The 24,610-nt window shown below is 41.1% G+C and overlaps 1 protein-coding gene across 3 annotated transcripts in view; it reads right to left on the bottom strand.

Moving 5' to 3' along the window:
* The window catches only part of TEX15 (testis expressed 15, meiosis and synapsis associated), a 330,325-nt gene that overhangs the window by 173,447 nt on the left and 132,268 nt on the right, over nucleotides 1-24,610 (bottom strand). For all 3 annotated transcript variants that reach the window (XM_033915922.1, XM_033915913.1, XM_033915932.1), the window contains exon 7: nucleotides 23,035-23,197. In XM_033915922.1, coding sequence (XP_033771813.1) covers nucleotides 23,035-23,197 — 163 coding nt within the window. The remainder of the gene's footprint in view (nucleotides 1-23,034; nucleotides 23,198-24,610) is intronic.

Here is a 24,610-nt window from a genome sequence, read left to right as displayed (position 1 = left end):
AAATAGCGTACACAGCATTAAAACAAAGAAAAGAAATAAAACAACCCTCATTCTCCCATATTCCAAGTCTTAGCCTAGAACCAAAAATTACTCTAGCATACCATACCTAATACAGTACATTAACTAAAAAGAATAGTAAGGCAAAAGAAAATAAGTTTAACATTGCCTTAAAACACCTAGTCAGAGATGTAAGCCATCTTCTTCCACTGCCAGACATTTGCACAGTACTGCACAGTTAGAGAAAGACAACACTACATTTCCCATGAACCTAAGCACCACCACATTCACGTTCACACAGACATCTACTTCCTTTTGAGGAAATAGAGTGAGAGAGAGGCATATTGCACAGGATCAAAACCAATCCTAGCAATAATGTAGACTTCCCTTTTTTATAGTCTTTATTAAATAACTCACATTCTTTCAAAGGAACAAAGCAAGCAAAGCGTAACACACACTGCCTGTCAGCTGAATCAACACTGCACGTATAATCTTCTACGTTGATAAGACACTTAAAATTAAAAAGGAAGACAAAAATAATTGCCATTAAGGATGAAAAAGGTGATATTTACACTCAAGTTGAACCTATTTTAAAACAATTTTTAAATTATTATAAAGCACTTTATTCTTCTGAGCCTTATTTAGACAAAGGAAAAGATGGATTAGAATTTTTAAAACTAATAGAGGGACCTAAAATTCCTGAACATATAAAAAGAAGTTTAGATGAGCCTATATTACTAAAATAATTGCAAACAGCTTTGAAATCCCTTAGAGTTGGATCCGCTCCAGGTGTTGATGGTTTTATGGTAGAGTTTTATAAAACATTTCAAAATACCCTACTGCTTTATCTTTTAAATTTATATCAGACTCAACTAAATAAGGGTTGTATTATAGGCACTATGACGGAATCTGTAACTATAGTTTTGTCAAAGCCAAATAAAGATCCCACTTTGGTTTCAAATTACAGGCCTATTTCGTTAATTAATGTAGATGGTAATCTTTTAGCTAAGACATTGGCTATACATTTGGCTAAGGCTCTCCCGTTTATTACTGGTATGCACCAAACAGGGTTTGTTGCTCAGAGACATTCATCTAATAACACTAGGTTGGCTTTTCATGTTATATTTAACAAAAGCCTTGAAAAATCTGACTTTTTCTGTATCCTTGGATGCAGAGAAGGCCTTCGATCGAGTACCAAGCAATGGAGTGGTTTGGTATAGGCTCAGGATTTATACAAATGATTCAAACGTTGTATAGCTCCCCTACTGCTAGATTGTATATTAATAATAATCTCTCAGAATGTTTCATTCTGCAGAGGGGAGTTAGGCAAGGATGTCCTTTGTCTCCTTTGCTTTTTGATATTGTATTGGAACCCTTGTTATTAGCTATTCAGCAAGTAAAGGAGATACAGCGTATTCCCTATTCATAAAGGGAATACAAGGTCTCTTCTTATACAGATGATATACTGCTTCATTTGAGAAATCCTGAAACAACCATTCCATGCTTACTTGAACTAACAGAAAAATTTTGAAATCAATTCAGAATACAAAATTAATTGGAGTAAATCTGAGATTCTTCCTCTTAATGTACATTGTGCAAAAGGTTTGTTTAATTCATTTTCCTTTCTTTGGAAAGAGGATGGAATAAAATATTTAGGCATTTGGATAAAAAATACACTGGAAGAGACAATGAAGGTAAATGAAAAATCTTTATTACAGAAGATAACAGAAATGTGTGAGCAATGGAATCCTTTACATTTATCTTGGTGGGGGAAAGTACAAACTGTTAAAATGATGATCTTGCCTATGGTTTGTTACCAAATGGTATACCAGTTTTTTTCCAGGGGTCTTTTTACAAAAAGTTAAAGAGTATTCTAACAAAATTTATTTGGCTAAGTAAAATTGCTAGAATTGCTTTAGTGTCCTTAGCCAATTATGGAGGGAGGGGTAAATTTTCCCAATTTTATAGGTATCATCAAGCCTATATTATGCGCCAAGGAATGTATTGGATCCTCCCAGAGCCCAATGATAATATCCCAGATTGGATATGGTTGGAATGGCGACTTATGTTTCCTCTGCGACTTTGCCATGTTCTTAGTATCAAGATGCCTAGGCTATATAAAGAAAAAAGAGTATTAGTTGATACATGGAAAACCTTAAGATATGTAAATAATCTAACACCTATTCCAATTAACAAATCAACAAATCAAACTATTTGGCTAAACTCCAAGATTAAAATTGGCAGTTTTTAAGATCATCTGGAAGCATTGGATGATGCCAGGTAGAAGACGTTTTGTCGAATGGTAAATTGCTTGAGTTTTCACAGTTGCAACATAAATTTGGTCTTAGTAAATCACAAAGTTTTAGATGGTTGCAACTGAAGCAGGCCATTCAGGTAGGGTTCCCTGAATAGAAAAATCTCACTATTCAATATAGCTTGGAATTCTTATGCTTTCAGGTGGACTTTCTGGGGCATCAGGCCGCACAGTGGTATAAATTAATATCTGGATATATGATAAAAAAATCCAAAACTGGTCTTCGGGACATTTGGAGCATTGAGATTAAGCATCAAATTACTGCGTCTCAATGGTCACGAATTTGGTCTTGGAGGATGAGATGTACAATATCTGCATCTATGAGACAAACTTGGATTTTTCTGTTACATAGAGCTTTCTGGACCCCTGTTTGTTTACAAAAATTAGATAGCTCTAAGTCTAATAGATGTTGGCATTGTCATCTCGAAGCTGGAACTTTAGATCATTTATTATTCTATTGTCCATGTATTTTGGCTTTTTGGAAATCAATTTGGGGGTCAAATAAATAGGTTGTTAGAAAATCCGGTAGCCTTGACATATGATACTATCTTATTTCTTCAAAAAACAATAAGCTTCTACTTATTCTGACTGGAATTGCCATTCAACATATTACATTCAATTGGAAAAATCAGAATAGATCAAATTACATTTTTGGTAGAGTTTTATATGTCATATTTATAAAATGGAAAGAACGTTAGCCACACAGAGAGGATATTTTGGTAAATTTCAAGATGTTTGGGGACCATTAACAGACTTTTGTAATAAGTAGTAAACATTTTCCCTTCATAAGATAATTGAAATGAGGGGATAGGGTTGGGTGGGAGGGATGCTTTTTTGATATATTAATAGAATGTATATTGTATAATATAATATAAATGAATATTTTTGATGTGATAGGGATGGGAGGGAAAGTTAACTTTCATGAATGTCAGTTGATGATAATAATAGTAATACAAGTGATGTTTTTTCAATTTAAATGTTATTTCTTGATACACTTGATGTAAGTTGTAAAATGAATAAAAATTATAAACCAGATAAGATACTTAAAATATAAACAATTCAATTGCAGCACTCAAAAAAAAATAAAAATAAAATTGTCATGATCATTAAAAATAAAGCCTAGACTTCCAGTAACCATTATAGTGCATTAATAGTTTTATTTTTTCCTTCAGTGCTGTTCAATAAAAAAAATCTCATGAGTAAAAAGCATACTATGTACTACACAAAGTTCCCCTCTTGTAAGAAGGAAAAAATGAAAAAAAGAAATCACGAAGCATCGTTTAGGGCACAAAAACAAGAATTAAAGAAGAAAAAAACTCCAAAAATGGCCAATGATAATTCTCTTACTCTCCAGGGTATCCCACAAACAAACAAAGAGTCTTAAACGTCCCGTCATCTGCAAACAAACACATAGCTATATAGAAGAAAAAATAAAAATATCACAGCATTGTACATATGTGTGTGCACACATCTGCAAAGTAAATGTAAGGCATTATAAAACGTCTGCTCGGACTTCAGTCCCCGGCTTTCACTGTCAGAAAAGAAAATATATTCAAAGCAAAATAAAGTACAACTGTTTCTTCAGTCCTTAATCTGCTATGCGAGTGGAGGGAAAAAACAGAAAATTAATAAGCAAATCACAGTTAGTACATAATATAAGAACAGTCCTTTTCCGCTAAACACAACATATAAAGCAAAAAACGAAATATCTGCTATTTGAACGCTAGAACTATCCTGCACTAGGGTATGTATAGGGTTAAGTTTCACATTCTTATCTATCCAAGTTCTTAAACAACTGAGACAGCAAATTTTCCGTGCTTTCAGCGCGTGTTGTCCTTGCCAACAGATGAAATAACAGGATTTGCAGCTAGTTTCAGGGTACTTTAAAATCAACATGCCCAATGTGTTTGCGGAGGCAGAGATAACTTGTATACATTGGCCTAGTCTTCGCTCATTAGGAGTAGTTGGAGTGAATTCCCCTGTTGGGCCCTGCCAGTGCTGAAGTTGGGCCGGCGAATAGGCTAATTCTGGAGCATAATCTGTGCAGTAGTTATTCTGACCATTGTTAACGGGAGGGGGCATAACAAGGCCTCGGTCTCCCTCTCTATCACTCCGATTAGTATCTGCAGCCCAGCATTTGGTTGCATAGTGGCCATATTTATTACAGGACCAGCATTGTACTTGGGACTTGTCCTTAACATTCCCACAACCTCTACCTCTGGGAATTCCATGTCCGCTACCTCTCATTCCTCTATAACTTGGTTCATAACCTTGAGCACTCTATGGCCAGGGAGCGTTATTTTGGGTCCATTGTATTTGTACAAGCTGAACTATTTCGTTTCATACCTCCTGTATATCTTTTATCATCTGTGTAATTGCATCAGTATCATTATGGTCCTGTTTATTGTCTACTTGTGCTTTTTGTGTTTCCTGTCCATGTTATCTGTAGAACTAGGGGCTTCGTCCCAAGTTGTAACAGTTCTCTCTGATCCTTATTACTAGCTTCATTTAATGATGTTGAGTAGTGTATTACGTAAGAAAATATTACTGACCAGCACTTGCCTACCAAGCTGACAACACTATCAAATGTGTATTGTACGCTTGTAGGCATCGCATATTTGAATGTCTGAAAGGCTAAGCTTATCATTTTATCTTTGGAACAAGGTTCCCTTATTTGCGATTCCCACGTGTTCTCAGAAACCTGAATGAAAGAGTATGAGGCTCATAATCGAAAGAGAAAAACGTCCAAAAACCGGCCTAAGTCGGCACTTGGACGAACTTTTCTCATAAACGTCCAAATGCCGATAATAAAACTGGGTTTTGGACGTATTTCTAAACGACCTAGGCCTTCATAGTGCTGCTCAGCTAAATGGGGCGTTTCAGGAGGCGTGTCGAGGGCGGGAGTTGGGTGGGACGTGGGCCGGCTTAGACTTAGTCATACAGCAAGTATAACCGAATGTTTAACAACAGAGCCTAGACGGAACTTGGACGTTGTGACTTAGACCATGTAAAACATGGTCTAAGTAACAAAAACCCACCTAAACTCACCAGATAAGCACTGAAAACACATAACACAGACCCCCACATACTACTCCAGAGATCACCAACCCCTCCCCCGTCCTCATAAAAATTTTATTCACAACTTTAAATTTCAGCCTCCAGACCATCATCACCTGGCCACCTGGCATAGGAAAGCCTAGTCGTCCAGCCCAGAGGTAGCTTAAGTCATCTTGGGGTGGGTTAGGGACCCATAGAGAAGCGGACCTATGCCCATAAGCTCCTGTAATCACTGCATTGATGCTTAAACATGTGCACTCCCCTATACACCCCCAAAACCCTTTTCTACTGGCATATAAGTGGCTCCTGAAGCCATAAGGGCTATTGGGGTGGTAGATAAGTGGGTCTAGGGGATTCTGGAGGTGGTTTGGGGGGACTCACCGTCACCTATAAGGGAGCTGTAGTGAGGAGAAGCCATGGCACCCTTTTTGTGAAGTTCACAGCAGTGCCCTGTAAGGTACCCCACTATTTAGGTGGCATGTCTGGGTGTTCAATCCATCACTTTGCAGACCCCTCCCATGTCCAACTGGGCTTGTTCTAGGCATTTTGGACTTGGACAGAAAGTTGGTCGGAAATGTGGTATAAAGATGGACGATTTAGCGGCTTGGACAATCAGATCGGCAGGACGTATATTTAGACGATTTTCAAAAGTAAAAAAAAGATGGATGTCTCTTTCGAAAATGTGTCTTAGGCTCTTTTTAACTTTGGACAACTTGCGAGATGGACGTAAATGGACTTAGACGTCCCTTTCGATTATGCCCCTCCACATGTCTAAAGGTCTGGGACCAACACAAACAGTAGCTTGAAAAAAGAAAATAAGTTACGTGCCCTTATCTAAGAATTCCTTGCTAATTTTAAGATAATGAAAGAAATACAGTACACGGCTGGATATTCAGCAGACAAGTTACTGACTACAACCTGCCAGTTAACCCGCCACAGAAAGCCTGTTATCAATCAGTTTGCTGGCTACAAACGGCCAGTCATCAAAAGTCGGAGGTCATTCATTAATGTAGACACAAACAGTAACATGAACCTAAAACATAGTGGGGGCCCTTCCCACACTCGATATTCTTTTCACAACTAAAGAAAAACAAAATAAATTCTCACGATAACAGCTGGCTCCACTTGCCAGTCTCAAAAACACAACCTGGCTTCACTTGCCAGTCTTAAAAATCCAAAACACAATCCTAATACGGTCTAGTACCCTAGTGTGCAAAACAATAAAGGTTTAAATCCGTGTACCTTTAAAGTTATATCTTAAATTACCCTATTTCACTCGTTGGTACTTTGGGTAAAGGCCGGGAAAAGGCTTTACTTGTGTTGAAGAAAAGCTCCTTTTTATAAAGAAAGGAGGCTAAGATAGATAGCTTTGAAAACGTGCCTGTTTTTACATGTGTTACCAACAGACAAATTATAAAACCAAAATGCAATTGCAGTAACTTTGAAATACATGTTCAGTGCTTCCTTAGCAACAGCAGTGAAAAGAGTATCAAAACAATATAGGATTCACGGCCACAAAACCTAACAGAGGCAAGCAGAGACTGGAATCAAACAAAAAACAACTGTGCTTAGGTTCTCATGATTAGGGGGCAAACAGGTGAGAAAAAAAAAAAAGGTACGTCGCGGGTCACCAAATGATAAGATTGTTGCAGATCTTATCATAAACCCATAATAAAGACCTTGTGACAGTGACAGTTACAATAAGATAGGTTTGTTAGCAAGAAGCAAAAGGCAACTCACATGGAATAGCAAAGTACAGCATATTAGCTATAAGAATAACATACATCCGAAATATCAATCTGATATTCTTTTGGGTCTGACTCCTCTCTCTTTTCTCCTCCTTCTTCTCTTATGCCATCTAGCATGTCACTTATATACATTATTTCAGTAGCCTAGGGTACCTCCTAGTTACTCACTTCTCATTGGTTTGTCACATATGTCATTTTTATTGGCTGAATGGTCCATACACTTATCATGGAGCTATAATGAAGCGTGACGTCACCTGGTGCCAAAACTGACCTTTCTATATTTCCCTGACAAATGCATTCCCAATACTGAGGCTAATAACTCCAGAGAGCAAGAACCCACCTTCCTGAGTTATACTGTCCTCCGCTAGCACTTCTTAGGAGGACTTCTTATCATGAAAAATCCCAAAACAGTGATGCCACAGTCAGGAGATCTGACTGCTGGTTTCTGGAGCAAAGGTGAATCTCTCTCTTACTGACAGAGAGGAAAATGACTGCTTAGAAGTTTGAATTCATATGCATAATGTCTTTCTTAGAAATATAACTATTTAGGGTTCTCAAGGATCTTTTCCTACAATATATGCAGGTGTTATGCTTGCATCTTCTTCCGCCTACATTTTCATGCAGGTCTTACTCCCGATTCTCCCTCAGTCCAAATGTATGGGTTAAGACTAGTGAACAATGTCAGGAAATAGGTCAGTTTGCCATGCCCCAGTGTGGATGTAGGGTTCATCACATGTGATGACTTCCATAATAGACATTTTATGAAGCTAGGAAGTTGTATACTCTAAACCCGGTGGGGGCTTGGTGCGATATATTTTTAAGTGCGATTGCAGTTTTTCAGCTATAAATGGCGCCGTGACAGTAATGTGCAGGCTACTTTGAGTGGGGACTTGGTGTGAAATATTTTTTGAGTGCGACAGCAGCCGTTGTGGCAGTAAGGTGTGGGCCGTTCACACATATATATACATATTCTCAAAGTCAGCCTGTTTGATATATGAGTTTTTTAGCTAGGACAATCAAGTTGAATTAAAGCGAGTCTCCACACTTAGGGCACATGCCTTGAATATAAAGTAGTTTGTGCCTGTGTCCTTTTTAGATGTTTTCCACATACAAGACATTTGCCTTGCACATAGATTAGGTTTGAGTTTGAATTTAGGTGAGGGTTTCAAATTGTTCTTAATAATGTATCTATTTTCTTTTAGAGAGGCAACACATTTGTGAAATCCTCCGAGGAAGATCCGTTTGTTGGGATCGAAACGCCTAACATGAAGGGTGTCGGGAGTTGACATTATAGATTAATGTTGATTGTGGAATAGTCCCACTCAGATAAGTGTTGCCTTTTATGATATAAGATCCTTTCAGGTGTTTTTGAAATTGTGGAACACACATGCAAGATTTACATAAGATTTTTTCAGGTGTTTTTGAAATTATGGAACACACATGCAAGATTTACATTGGTATTATTTTTAGTATATACATAAAATAATTATTTTTTTTTTAAATATACTAGATATAAATTTTAGGCACCACATTACAGGGTACACATAGACAATTTTGGTAGGAGGTGGTGGGCATAAATGATTATAAAACATTAATACAGGATGTGGACCTGAAATGGAATAGATTATATGAGGTCCTAAGATCTGATAACTGTATTATGATATGCCCATCACCTTTAGTGATGAGATACTTTTGAAAGAAATAAAGAAACATGATCAATCTTTGCAAAAGGAAATTTAAGTTATAATGTAGAAGCAGGAGGTAGTGTTTGAACAGGTTATAATGACATTGGATATATGACATATCAATGATAGAAGATTCGTTATAATCATCTAAACAACCTCTTTTCTATATGAGTTTATAGGTTGGATGTGTTAATGAGCTTGGTATTTCTTTTTTAGTTCAATTTGTTTATTAATTTTAACAAATACAAGTGAATACAGTGAATAACAAGCATGGTTAACAAAGATTTACATACATGAACGATGAACAGAGATGTCCCATTATGGAAGTACTATCAGAATAAGGAGCAATTACAGGGTTTGAAGATATACGTCAATGGGTTGCCATATATTATTAGTAAGTCTTGGTTGGGATAGATGATGTTACTTAGAAGTATATAGCTCAAATCTCTTGAATAGACATATGGAGTTCCACCAAAAAGTGTAGCTGAGTGAAGATGCATTTTTTCCAAAATTGCAGTACCTGTTGAATACTAGTTGAGAGCATGATAGCTATCAATTTAGAATCACAAGAGCAAGTTAAAAAAATAAGGATGTAAAGATCGCATAATAATAATGTCAAAAGACAAGTCAGCAGTACATGAGGAAATGGAACAGACTGTGGCCCATATCTGTTCCCAAAAAGGTTGAACACAAGTACAAATAAAAAGCATATGGGACAAAGTACTTGTGATTGTAGACAATGCCAGCATAGATCATTGGACATGAGTTTAGCCTTTTTCATCTTATAAGAAACTAGTCTTTAAGCCCGTTACATTAACGGGTGCTAGAATATGTGTGTGTGTCTGTATTTATTTATTTCTCTCTCTCTCCTTAGCCTGTTTCTGTATTTCTTTCTTTCTGTCTTTCTTTTTTCTCGGCTGTCCACCACCACCCCTTGCCTGCTCCCCCTGTCCATTCTCCCTTCCTTTTTCTTCCCCTGTGTCCACCACCACCCCTTCACTGGTCCCCTTATCCAGCAGCAGCCCTTCTCCCTTTGTTTTAACTCCCCCCCCCTGTCCAGCAGCACCTCTTTCCTGCTCCCCCTGTCCAGCAGGAGGCCTCTCTTCCTTTTTCTGCCCCCCCCTGTCCAGCAGTAGCCTTTGTCCCTTACTTTTACCTCCCCCCTGTCCAGTAGTACTTTTCCCTTCCCTGCTTCCCCTGTCCAAGATACTACCTGTCCCCAACCAATCACACCCCTACCCCTAAAGCAAAGCAAGTTAATTTCTTGTAGCCAAAAAATCACACTCCTCCCCCCCCAAAGGAAAGCAAGATCGTTTCTTGTCCCCAACAAATCACACCTCTTCCCCCACAATGGAAAGCAAGATTGCTCCCTGGGCCCCTTCCCCAGCACACCCATCCCTGGCCTTTATCTAATCAATGCACGATAGTTCACAGCTTCCCCAGCACACACCCTTCACCCAAAACAAACCGCAAGTATTTTTTCCTGCCCAGCAAACTGCTGTAAAAAAAAACAACCTTCTAAATCGGCAGTTAGTTTTGCTTACGTCGGTTGCTAGGGCTGCAAATACATTTTCTTCAATGTCGGTGCAAGGGAAAGAATCTGCCAAGTGTCCCTTACTTTCGGAGGCAGCTGGGGCAGGGCTCGCTGTAGGCTCCTTTTGTAAGTGGGGAGCCGAGCTGAAGGGAAAGCCAGCAGCTACTGCAACACGAGTATTCTTTTTCACAGGGAGGCTGTTATTTGGTGACACGGTTACAGCCGGCTGGAGTTTTTTTTTGGCGCTTCCCTTCCCGCCCCTTGAGGTGTCAGCTCGGCTCCTCTCGATTCCCGCCAGCGTCGGAAGCCTTCTCCGACGCTGGTGCGGCTCCTGAGAGGAGCCGACAAGAGAGCAGGATGTCCAGCGCTGGGGTCCATGGTGGCTCCGTGCTCCATGCTTAGCCGCGGCGGCCTGCAGCTGCTGACAGCTGCCACGGCCTGCAGCCGCCGACAGCCGCCGGGGCTATTAGGCTTCCACCTCTGACTTTTGCCGGTCTGGTCTGGCCTGCTCGCCTTGCCGTATTTTTTTTTAGTTGAAACACGGGGCGGTGGCTCCTCTCATGATCCCCACCTGCGTCGGAAGTCCGACGCAGGCGGGGATCTTGAGAGTAGCCACTGCTGCGTCTTTAAACTAAAAAATGCAATACGGTAGGGAGCAGGCCAGACCGTAAGCCGCGCATGCGCACTTCCTATGGGTCGCAACAGCTCACGGAAAACCGGCGCACACATAGGAAGTGCGCATGCGCGGCTTACCGTTTTATTATATTAGATGATAAGAAATAGTAACGATTGGGTTATGCTGGCAGACAGCAAAGGACGATTAACCTTGGACCAGAATCTGTTCCAGTCAACTATGGAGGGATCTATATGGAGCTCTTGGGACCATTTATTCATGAGTTCACTAGATGGTGGGTAACAGTCTCTATATAATTTATAGAAGGTAGAAATCTCTTTTCCTATGGATCTAACTAAAGTACACCATTTCCTAAGGCAGCAGCCTTTGGAAAATTGTATGCTAGAAAGAAGTGAAGTCAATAAGGACCATTGATTATGTTTAGTAGAGCAGGGAAGCGTAGACAAAACTCTGGGAAGGACAAGAGAATATCTCCCTTGTAGAGTTGGTTAACTTGCCATATACCTTTATACCACTGTTTCCAATTCAGAAATCTATTTTTGAATTTCAATTTAGGATTGTTCCATATGGTCATATCCTTATGGGTGAAAACTGAGTTTGTAGCAAGAAGATCCAGGGATTTTAGAGCTGATGTTGTTGCAAAGAAAAGAGTGTAATGTTTCAGATGTGGTGGAGTTGACATGGTGGGTATACAGTTGCGAGGAATAGGAGTACTTAGAAAGATTTCCAACTCTAGCCAAGAGGGTTGGGATAATGTGGTCATAGAGGAATCATGGAGAATCCAAATGGATCCATACTTGGCTAAAGAGGCTAAATGATGGATCGATAAAAATCTGGTAGATTAATACGACCATGGGTTTTGGAGGTCTTCAATTTATTGATGGAGATTTTAGGATGTTTATGCTTCCATATGAAGTCATTCAGTTTACTATCTATCCATCGGTAAAGAGAAGGTTTACAGAGATTAGGTAGCATGAGGAGTATGTAAAGAATTTGTGGAGCCAGTGTCATCTTGATGGTGGACACACGACCCCAGCAGGAAAGATACAGTGGTGACCATTTAGAGAGGGAGTTAGTAATGAGATCTTTTAATTTTAATATATTCATATCAGGAAAGGAAACTACGAAGCAATGAGGGAAATGGTAAGGAAGAAACTTAGGAACACTTCCAAGAAATGGCAAACAGTAGAACATGCCTGGTCTTTTTTCAAGGACACGGTGAGCGAGGCGCAAAATCTGTATAATCCCAGATTCAGAAAGGGGTGCAAAAAGAGTCGAACAAAAAATCCGGCGTGGATAACTAAAATAGTGAAGGAAGCGATAGGAAATAAGAAAAATTCATTCAAGAAATGGAAAAAGGACAAAACTGAGGGGAACTGGAAAGAGCAGAGGAAGTATCAAAAAGAATGTCACCGTGTGGTTTGAAAAGCCAAAAGAGAGTATGAAGAGAGGCTAGCCAGGGAAGCACGAAATTTCAAACCGTTCTTTAGATATGTTAAAGGGAAGCAGCCGGCTAGGGAGGAAGTGGGACCGCTGGATGACGCAGACAGGAAGGGAGTGGTGAAGGAAGAGAAAGAAGTAGCAGAAAGACTTAACGTGTTCTTTTCATCTGTATTTACAAATGAAGACAAATCCAACATACCGGAACCCGAGCAAATCTTCAATGGAGATCAAGCAGAAAAATTAACATCCATGGAAGTGAGCCTTGAAGATGTACGCAGGCAGCTAGAAAAATAAAAAACTGACAAATCCCCGGGTCCGGACGGAATCCATCCAAGGGTTCTGAAGGAACTAAAGGAGGAGATAGCGGAACTACTGCAGCAAATTTGCAATCTATCACTGAAAACAGGTGTGATTCCGGAGGATTGGAAGATAGCCAACGTTACGCCTGGGAAACTACAGACCGGTGAGTCTGACCTCCGTTCCAGGGAAAATGGTGGAAGCACTGATAAGACAACATTGATGAACATTTTGAAAGAAACAAACTTCTGATAACCACCCAACATGGTTTCTGCAAGGGGAGATCGTGCCTAACGAACTTATTGCACTTCTTCGAAGGAATTAACAAACGGATGGACAGAGGAGACCCCATAGACATCATATATCTAGATTTCCAAAAAGCCTTTGACAAGGTGCCCCATGAACGCCTACTCCGGAAACTGAAGAATCATGGGGTGGAAGGAGACGTACAAAGCTAACTTCTCTTCAGAATTTAATATTTGACTTTTGTTCAGCTTCTAGCTATCCTTTAATTTGGGGGGACTTTAATATTCATTTTGATAATCCTACTAACTCAAACACTTTAGATACACTAAACTTCTTCAAAACATTGGATCTGCAAACCCTGATCCATGAACCAATACATTCGGCTCAACACACTCTTGACATGATTCTTACACCCAAATCTCAAAATATCTCTCATTCAGTCCCGTGCATCTCTCCTGTACCTTGGTCCGACCATTATTTTATTTCGCTTAACCTCTATTTCTCCAAACTACTACTACCAAACCGTTCTTCTGAAATCAAAAAGATCTCATTTAGGGACTTTTCTAAACTTCAAACCTCTGATATCACACCTTTTTTCTGCACTTCTACTACTATCCCCAACTTTAATTCTATTGAGGAACAACTACAATTCTGGAATTCCTCTCTCGAAACTCTTGTGAACACTAAAATACCTATGATTTCAAAAACCATTTCTGCTCGTAAACTTAGTAATCCATGGTACTCGGAAGAACTTTCTTTGTTAAAAACACAACTTCGCTCTTTAGAAAAGAAATGGCGATTATCCAAAACTCCATCTAACCTTCAACATTTTAGAGAAAAGGCCTCTTTTTACAAAAATAAAATCACTCAGGCAAAAAAATCATATTATGCCAATAAAATTCAAAAAGCAAAAAATTCCTCTGCTCTATTCACTATACTAAAATCCATTAACCCAGAGACAAAAAAACAGTACTACTAACCAAATATCTACTCTAAAAGCACAGAGTCTGGCAGACTACTTCTGCAAAAAAATTGCCACTATCCGACAAAAGTTTGCTGGTAACAAGATAAACAATCCTTCAGTTGACGATACAACTAATTTCATACCCACAGCCAAATGCACTAATTTCAAAATACCAACTTTAGGGGATATAGAAGGCAATCTTAAATCAATCAATCTAAAGGGCTCTCGATTAGAAATCATTCCTCCATTTTATCTAAAAAAATTCTTTGCTTGTTTCGGACCTTTCATCTTTTCACTTATTCAAAACAGTCTACTCACTGCAACTGTTCCCATTTCTTGGAAAACCTCAATTGTTACTCCAATACTAAAAAACTATAAAGTCAGTCAGGACGATACTTCCAATTACCACCCAATTTCCAATTTACCTTTTCTAATGAAATTAACTGAAAAACTGGTTTTTGAACAACTTTCAGACTTTATTGAATCCTCGAACGCCCTCTACCCAAATCAAACTGGATTTCGAAAACACCACAACACAGAATATTCGATGATCGGTCTTGTAACTAACATCCACTACTACTTAGACCATCACAAATCAATTGCCCTTTTTTCGTTGGACTTATCTGCAGCGTTCGATACCATTGACCATGAACTTTTACTGAATCGGTTGGAATCTTTAGGTATAGGTGGTCAAGTTCTGAACTGGTTAACTTCTTTTCTCTCAGACTGTTCTTCCAGAGTCAGATTTAATGATGACTATTCTACACCTTATTCTCTTACCTATGGGATACCCCAAGGTTCTATTCTGTCACCTCTCTTATTTAACACTTTTTTCTCTACACTACTCACCATTTCGCAATCACTAGGTTTTACATCATTCTCCTATGCAGATGATATTCAACTTCTGCATCCTTTTGACCCGGAAAATGATGAAGAAATAACGGCTATCAATAAAAAATTAGACTTGATAAAAAATTGGCTAAGTTCTAATAAATTAGCATTAAACATTCAAAAATCTAAAACTATGTTCTTCACATGGAAAAAAGACTTAATGCCAATATCATCGTTCATCCTAGATAATATTCCCTTAGAGTCAGTACCTACGCTAAAAATTCTAGGAGTAGTGGTTGATGTTGACTTATCATTTCATAATCACATCAGTCAAAGAGTTAAATCTTGTTTCCATAAATTACGTCTGATTCGTTCAATCTCTACATTTCTAGACCTTAAATCTGTTAATATATTAATCCATTCCATGATCATATCTAAAATCGATTATTGTAATTCCCTTTTAATCAACATAACACAAAAAGAAAAAAAGATGGCTTCAGATAATCCAAAATACAGCAATAAAACTTATTCATAAAGCGAAAAAATATGATCATGTTACACCACTAATGATTAAATCACACTGGCTTCCCATTTCCCACCGTATTAATTTTAAGATACTCTTTTTAGTATTCAAAGTTCTAACCTTCAATGAACCACAATTTATGACAAGAATGATTATTCCTTACAATGCCCCTCGCTCTCTTCAATCATTTTCTTTAAATTTATTAACGGTTCCCTCTTTGAAAATCGTTGGCACAAGAAGAAGCGATATGTTTTCTGTTATGGCTCCTAAATTGTGGAATTCATTGCCACATTATATCAGAAATGAAAAAGATCTTACCTCTTTTAAAAAATTTTTGAAAACTTTTTTGTTTCAAGACGCTTTTAATATTTAATATGTCTAATTTTGGACCCTTCATATTTTGTAACAGATATTAATCCCCTTCCCTCCCTCTCGTTTTTTCCTTTTTATGTAATTTTCAATATAAAATGAATTTGTAAGTTTTCCCCCCTTTCCCTCTTTAATCATGTTTGTCTTTAATCTGACTGCAATAATGTTAGTCGGTTTATTTAATTTGTATGTTGTCTTTTATACCCAATTATCTGTGGGACCACTAACTAATGGCTTTTTAAATTGTTCATCGCTTAGAAAGTTTGTATAAGCAATTCATCAAAAGGTAATAAACTTGAAACTTGAACTTGATGGATCGGAAACTGGTTGGCGGATTGGAAACAGAGGGTAGAAGTGAAGGGCCACTACTTGGACTGGAGGAGGGTCACGAGTGGTGTCCCACAGGGCTCGGTGCTTGGGCCGCTGCTATTTAATATATTTATAAATGATCTAGAAACAGGGACGAAGTGTGAGATAATAAAATTTGCGGACGACACAAAACTATTTAGTGGAGCTCGGATTAAAGAGGACTGCAAAGAATTGCAAAGGGACTTGAACAAACTAGGGGAATGGGTGACGAGATGGCAGATGAAGTTCAACGTTGAGAAATGTAAAGTACTATATGTGGGAAGCAGAAACCCGAGGTACAGCTATACAATGGGAGGGATGTTATTGAAAGAGAGTACCCAAGAAAGGGACTTGGGGATAATGGTGGACATGACAATGAAGCCGATGGCACAGTGCGCAGCGGCCGCAAAGAGAGCAAATAGAATGCTAGGTATAATCAAGAAGGGTATTACTACCTGAACGAAAGAAGTTATCCTGCCGCTGTATCGGGCGATGGTGCGTCCGCATCTGGAGTACTGCGTCCAATATTGGTCGCCGTACCTTAAGAAGGATATGGCGTTACTTGAGAGGGTTCAGAGGAGAGCGACACGTCTGATAAAAGGTATGGAAAACCTTTCATAATCTGAGAGACTGGAGAAATTGGGACTCTTTTCCCTGGAGAAGAGGAGACTTAGAGGGGATATGTTAGAGACTTACAAGATCATGAAGGGCATAGAGAGAGTAGAGAGGGACAGATTCTTCAAACTTTCGAAAAATAAGAGAACAAGAGGGCATTCGGAAAAGTTGAAAGGGGACAGATTCAGAACGAATGCTAGGAAGTTTTTCTTTACCCAACGTGTGGTGGACACCTGAATGCACTTCCAGTGGGCGTAATAGGGCAGAGTACGGCACTGGAGTTCAAGAAAGGATTGGACAATTTCTTGCTGGAAAAAAGGATACAGGGATATAGATAGAGGATTACTGCACAGGTCCTGGACCAGTTGGGCCACCGCGTGAGCGGACTGCTGGGCACGATGGACCTCAGGTCTGACCCAGTGGAGGCATTGCTTATGTTCTTATGTTAACAGTGGGATCTTTATGTATGTAGGTGCCTAAATATTTGATGGGATCAGAAGACCATGTGAACTTAAAATCTTTAACATCTGATTGTGCAATATAATCATTGAGAGGAAATATTGCAGATTTCTCCCAATTAACAGTGTAAACAGAATAAATAGAATATAATTCCATGATATGAATAAAGGCTGGAAGGGATATGGTTGGATTATGAAGGAACAACATAACATCATCTGTATAGGCTGCTAATTTAAGTTCTCTAGTTAAAGATGGCAAACCTTGTATTGTATTAGATTGTTGAATTGCAGCTTGTATACGCATATCATCTGAGTTAACACTGTTTTGAGAGGTTTTAATGGAGGTAATATGAAAATGTTCTTTTTCCCCTTTACAGTATTGGACAAGCGATTTCCCCATTTTATTATTGCCGATGTAATATCCGGATTTCATTAAATAAATATCATTATTTGCAAAGCGAGAGGCTATAGTATTTTACTCATATTTCTTATTGGTCAGTTGGGCTAGAAGTTCGACATAGTTATTATTATTGACATAGTTAGACTCTAGTTGTTTCCAATCATGACCAGCAAGTGGAGACTGTAAACAAAACTGTGGAATAGTACATAAGAGATACCTTTCCCTATACCTATCAGTCTGCCGAATAGCCAAGCAGAACAAGAATTGGAAAGCAGAAAAGCACAGTTACTTACCGTAACAGGTGTTATCCAGGGACAGCAGGCAGATATTCTTGACTGATGGGTGACGGCACCGAAGGAGCCCCGGTACGGACAATTTTAGAGTGATTACACTCTAAGAACTTAGAAAGTTCTAGCTAGGCCGCACCGCGCGTGCGTGAGTGCCTTCCCGCCCGATGAAGGAGCGCGGTCCCCAGTTAGGATAAGCCAGCTAAGAAGCCAACCCGGGGAGGAGGGAGGAACGCAAGAATATCTGCCTGCTGTCCCTGGATAACACCTGTTACGGTAAGTAACTGTGCTTTATCCCAGGACAAGCAGGCAGCATATTCTTGACTGATGGGTGACCTCCAAGCTAACAAAAAGAGGAATGGAGGGAAGGTTGGCCATTAGGAAAACAAATTTTGTAAAACAGATTGGCCGAAGTGTCCATCCCGTCTGGAGAATGCATCCAGACAATAGTGAGATGTAAAAGTATGAACTGAGGACCAAGTAGCAGCCTTGCAGATTTCCTCAATGGAAGTGGAGTGGAGGAAAGCTACAGACGCTGCCATAGCTCTAACTTTGTGGCCCGTGACAGAACCTTCCAGTGTCAGGCCCGACTGAGCATAACAGAAAGAAACGCAAGCAGCAAGCCAATTGGATAGAGTGCGTTCAGATACAGGATGACCCATCTTGTTAGGATCAAATGACAAAAACAGTTGAGGAGATGATCTGTGAGGTTTAGTGCGCTCGAGATAGTAAGCCAAAGCACATTTACAGTCCAAGGTATGCAAAGCCTGTTCACCTGGATGAGAATGAGGTTTTGGGAAAAAAACAGGTAGGATAATGGACTGATTAAGATGAAAGTCAGACACAACCTTAGGGAGAAACTTTGGGTGTGTACGTAGAACCACCTTATCATGGTGAAAAACAGTAAAAGGTGGATCGGCCACTAGTGCATGTAACTCACTGACCCTCCTGGCAGAGGTGAGAGCTATAAGGAAGACCACTTTCCAAGTGAGAAATTTGAAATGTGCTGTGGCCAAAGGTTCAAAAGGAGGCTTCATTAAAGCGGAAAGAACCACATTGAGATCCCAGACAACAGGAGGGGCTTTAAGAGGTGGTTTCACATTGAAAAGGCCCCTCATGAACCTGGAAACCAAAGGATGAGCAGAGAGGGGTTTTCCATGAACTGGCTCATGAAAAGCAGCAATGGCACTGAGATGAACTCTGATAGAAGTAGATTTGAGACCAGAGTCAGACAGGGAAAGAAGATAGTCCAACACCAGTCCCACTGCTAGAGACGTGGGATTATGGTGATGTAAGAGGCACCAGGAAGAAAACCGAGACCACTTCTGTTGGTAACAATGAAGGGTAGAGTCTGTTGGGTCGCTACCATAACCCCCTGTTGAAAGGAGACTATGATAAGCCAGTAGTCCAGATATGGAAAGACTTGAAGACCCTGTGTCCACAGGGCTGCAGCTACCACCACCAGGCACTTCGTAAAGACCCTGGAAAATGAAGCGAGACCGAAAGGAAGGTCTCGGTATTGAATATAAAGATTCCCCACCCAAAATCTAAGGAATCTGAGAGAGGCTGAATTAATTGAAAATGAGTAAGTCTCATTGAGATCTAGAGAGCATAACCAATTGCCTGAGCCCTCAAGGGATTTTAAGCAGGTAACTCTCCTTGATGATGGTAAGAACCCAGAGGTGTAATCTGCTCCCATCGTTAAAAGAAAGGATGCAAAGAAAAAACTGCAGAGGTTTAACCACAGCAGGAGTCTGGGGAGTTTGCAGATGGAATCGCTGAGGCTGTGTCCAAGGTGGAGGCCTGGAACAAGCCAGAGTAGAATTCTGTGAATAACGACGCGGAAAAGGCTTACAAGGCTGAGCCAGCGGCGGTGTAGGCTTAGGATGAATCAAAGAGGTGCTCTGAAAAGCCTTTGATGGCATCCACAATGGATTCATCAACAACTGATATCCCTGATAGGGCATATTAGCCAATCGGTCTGGAAGATTGGAATCCATGTCCACAATCCGTAACCAAGCCAGACGTCCCATTGCCACAGAAAAAGTGGTGACTGTGGATGAAAGGTCAAATCAGCAGATGGTGCCTGGACCATGTGTAATCAGAAGTGGTACAGGATATGGTGCAACTGTTGGAACACAGCAAAACGATGTGCCGGCACGTCTGGGAAGAAAAAAGGCATGGTGGTCATGCCGCACTTCAAAAAAGAGGTTAAGGTGTAAATCAAAAACTTATTTCCCCTATGAAAGTACGACAAAGGCGACGGTCAAACTTATCAATAGACTGTCCTACTCTCCCAGGAGGGACTATAGGGTAGACCCAAGTGGGAGGTGAGAGAAGAGTCCAGCAGGAAGGGTTAGTAGGACAACTGAGACTTGTCAACCCCTGGACAAGGAATCAGGCCTGGATGGAATAAGGTGTCTCCAAATTCCTTAGGAAAGCCGGACTCAAATTGAGGAGTCAGATCGGAGAGACAGGAGGAGTATGAGAAAATTGAGTGCCTCAACACAGGTCTCGTAGAAACTGGAGAAACGAGGATTCCCCACAGCATGCCTCGAAAGAGGAGTCCGGGGCCTCAAAAAGCCTCGAGGCAGATTGGAACGAGGCCAATGAGGACCTCCAGCATGAGACTCCACCTGGGCCTGGAAGAGTCCCCGAAGAGTATCGAAGGACGAGGGAAAGAGGAATCTGTATCCTGCCTCAAACAGGGGTGCCTCGATGGAGAGGAGTACCTCAAGGCAGAAGCAAATTGAGGCTTTGCGACTGCCTCGAAAGCTTGACAGCTAGAGTACAAGGCCTGGGTTGACCAGGCGAGGGCTCAGTTAAGGACGAGGCACGAGGCCTCAGAGACCAAGCACGAAGCGCCTCGAGAACATGCTCCTACTGGCTTGCAGGAAGCTGGGTCGAGACTGAGATCCTGCCTGGGTCTGGAAGGTTCCCACAAGAGCCTCGAAGGACGAGGAAGAGAGGGATTTGTATCCCACCCTGAACAGAGGTGCCTTGATATAGAGGAGTACCTCGAGGCAGAAGGAGGTTGAGACTTCTTGACTACCTCGAAAGCTTGATAGCTAGAGTACGAGGCCTGGAGTGACCAGGTGAGGCCTCAATTGAGGACGAGGCACGAGGCCTCAGAGACCAAGCAGGGTGCACCTCAAGAACATGTTCCGACTGGCTTGCAGGAAGCTTGGTCGAGGCCGAGACCCTGCCCGGGTCTGGAAGGTTCCCATAAGAGCCTCGACGGATGAGAAAGAGAGGGATCCTAATCCTGCCTCGAACAGAGGTGCCTCGATGAAGAGGAATACCTCAAGGCAGAAGCAGATCAAGGCGTCTTGACTGCCTCGAAGCTTGACAGCCAGAGTACAAGACCTGGATTGACCAGGCGAAGACTCAGTCGAGGACGAGGCCTCAGAAACGTAGCAGGTCGAACCTCGAGGATATGCTCAGACTGGCTTGCATGGAGCAAAGTCAAGGCTGGAGCATGTTGAGCAAACACAGTGCTAAGCTCCCAGTCCTGGAAAGATGGCACCATACCAATGAAGGTGCAGCAGTGCGCTCCATAGAGGGCGACCTCGAGAATGAGTATTCCCTATTAATGGAGGCACACTTCGACAGGGGTCTTGTAGAGGCCGGCACGACTGCACTCATTGCCTGGATCGCCTGAGACTCTGGTTTAAAGGCTGAAGGCTTCATAGCCAGTGAACCTGCAGAGGAAAAGATACTTGCCTGCATTGGGGGCTTCCCCGAGGGAAGAGGCTTGGCCGAGGTCGAAGGCTTTTACTAACGAGGCCACTGATGGGGTTGATGATGAGGCCATATCAGCAGACGGTTTCATGACCCCGAAAAGTTACTGAATCTGGACCCGACATGTCCTGAGAGCCCCTTCTGAAAAGTAGCACAGCGGGTGCAGGACTTAGGATGGTCGTCGGGTCTCAAACAGTGAAGACATGAACGTTGTAGGATAGTGAGAAAACCCCACACGGTTACACTGACTACAGCATCGAAAATCCTGGAACAAGCTGGGATATGAACGAAAACAACAGCCGCAGCCAAAACGAAAACTTGCGGCTAGGGCTGTGGCCCCAGCCGGTCAACGGAAGAAAAGAACAAAAGTCTTTTTTTTTTTAACATACGCCACACAGTAACTTGAAACTAAAGTAATAAAGAAAAAAACAAAGCCGTGGTGTGGGAAGGCAACAGACAATGGGGCAGAGCTAGAAAACATGTGCTTCTCAGTTCCGTGAAAAAGCAAGAACTGAGGAGACGCGCACCCTGGCTCGGGCAGGAAAGCACTCACGCATGCACAGTGTGGCTCTCGCGAACTTTGAATTTCTACAAGCAAGTTGCTTGCAAGGCTCTCCACTTTGGGACTCTGTGGATGACATCACCCACATGTTGAGAATATGCTGCCTGCTTGTCCTGGGATAAGATAGTGACCTCAATGAGATGCACACCTCGAGGTTGAGACAAGTCAGAAGGTGGTTGTCGCTGCTTGATCAGCATCAAGAGACTCGATGCAAAAATGACCTGTGACGCCAGCTAGGAAGCTGGCAGCCTTTGAACTGGCTCTTCCGATGCTGATGTGTTCGATGCAAAGTCTGATCGATGCCCATGCTGGTCCCGAACAATTTTTCCTGTTGAAGTTTCTGGCTAATTATCAAACTTTTCTGCAGGGTAGTACAATGGGCATAAGTTCCACCAGGTGCTCTGGGCTAAGAGACTGGAAGAACCAACTGTCGGAAGAGAGACTGGCCTTGGGCACCTGCAGCACTTTTTTTCTTTCCAAGCCCATTAATGGCCTGAAAAGGTCAAAAAGACCACATCAGCCAAATCAATGGCTGAGGAAAATTGAAGGCCTCGGTGATCAAAGCCCTTGAGGGAAAAAACAGTCCTCTTTCACTCTTCTTTTTTTTTTTTTTAAAGAAGTAAACTTAAAAAAAATTGTCTGAGCAGGAAGACAAATGGCAAAAAACTGAACAACGTTCAAAGACACGACTTCTTAGCTCGTGGAAAACTAAGAACTAAGGAGCCACGTGCCTGCATCGTGCAGGAAGGCACTCGCGCATGCATGGTGCGGGCAGTTCGCAAACTTTCTTAAGTTCTTAAAGTGGTGATGCATTTTTAAAGCTGTCCATACCAGGGCTCTGTGGATGATGTCACCCACATGTGAGAATATGCTGCCTGCTTGTCCTGGGATAATCAGTATTTTACACTAGTTGAGAACTCTAGGACAGCTGTCACATTCTGGATGGAGAAAATTGGTTAAAAAAAAAAAAAGAGTTCTTACCAGAAGATTTGGAGCGCTCTGTACACTGAAAACGCAGAGATGTTATAAAAGGAGCAGACCCATTCTTCTGACCTACAAATCGTGCAGTTAAAACAGCATATGGGAGACAATGCCTAGGCTTATCCACTGGCTTCGAAAAAGAGTCATACTCATATAAATAAACCTGGAAAACACAAAGACATCAGCAAAAAATGGCTATTTCTTTATCAATTTTTTTTATATAACTCATTGCCAGCTATTGCTTTCAATACAATTAGCAGATCCAGAAAAATAAATCTGCAATGAAACAGGTTCTATCATCAACTATTAGAGCTGCATTCCTTACAATGAGATCTGTAGCTGCCTGATAGAGAATGTCCCGGGGAATAATCTGTCCCTATCCCCACGGGATCCATCTCCAAACCCATCTCATCTCTGTGACCGAGCTCTGTCTCTGTCCCATCCCTGCAAACTCTTTCCTTATCAGGCCTTGAACACTTTAAAATTATAAGTGTTTGAGGCTTGTGCAGATGAGGACGGAACTTGCAGGGACAGGACAGAGATGAAAATAGATACCACAGGGATAGGGACAAATTTGTTCCTGCGTCATTCTCTACTGCTTGATATAATCTGATTTACATTCAATGTAGAATCAAGTACAAAACTTATGCTGGCATTTACTAAATCGCAGTAGAATTTCTTACCATGGGCCGGCGAGGTGTATACTCTGATGCTTATAGGAATTGAATGAGCGTTGGAACATTTACCTCGCTGGCCCGCAGTAAGAAGTTCTACCGCTGTTTAGTCAAAGGAGGCCTTAATGTTTTACTCCTTCAGCTCTACTAAAAGGTTATGAACTAAATCCAAATTATAAAAAAGGATAATCCATAGTACTGACTGAAAACCATAAGCCAGTTTTTCTATTTTAGAGGGAGGGGGGAAAAAGGACAGTCAGCAATTTCTTCCTATTTCTCTTGATTTCCAGCTCAGTTGGACACAGGAATGAATCCAGCACAATAATTCTTCAGACTAGACTTATAAGTGCATTACAGCACACTAAAAAGAGATTATGTCCTTACCTTGATAATATATTTTCCAGTAGATAAGTGAGACATTCTAGACAAGTCGGTTATCTCCCAATGGCTGCATGCCATATGCAGAAGGAATCCACTCTGGATTTTTTTCTACGACTCTCTGCTTCTCTAGCACCACCTGCAGTTAGTACCCTAGCACCAAGAGCTCCAACACAAAACATGAAGTAGGGACACCAAAGGGAACATACCCAAGAACCAACTGTTCTGCTCAAAGAAGCAACATGCTGCTCTGCAGATTTCATTAACGGAAGTGGAACTCAAAAATGCAACTGAAGCAGCTCTAGCTCAGACCGTATGTGCTGTTACAAGACCCCTGAGTTGCGGCCCAGACTAGGCATAGCAAAAAGAAATATAGGCCATAAGCTATATGTAAATAGTACTCTTGGTTAAAGGGTGATCCAATCTGTTATAAGCCAAGGAGATGTACAATTGAAGAGATGTTCTGTGAGACCGAGTCCTTTGCAAGTAATAAGCCAAGGCTCGTGTACAGTCCAAGGCAGACA

This window comes from Geotrypetes seraphini, chromosome 1, assembly GCF_902459505.1.
Source record: "Geotrypetes seraphini chromosome 1, aGeoSer1.1, whole genome shotgun sequence".
NCBI lineage: Eukaryota > Metazoa > Chordata > Amphibia > Gymnophiona > Dermophiidae > Geotrypetes > Geotrypetes seraphini.
This window is presented reverse-complemented; position numbering and strand designations above follow the sequence as displayed.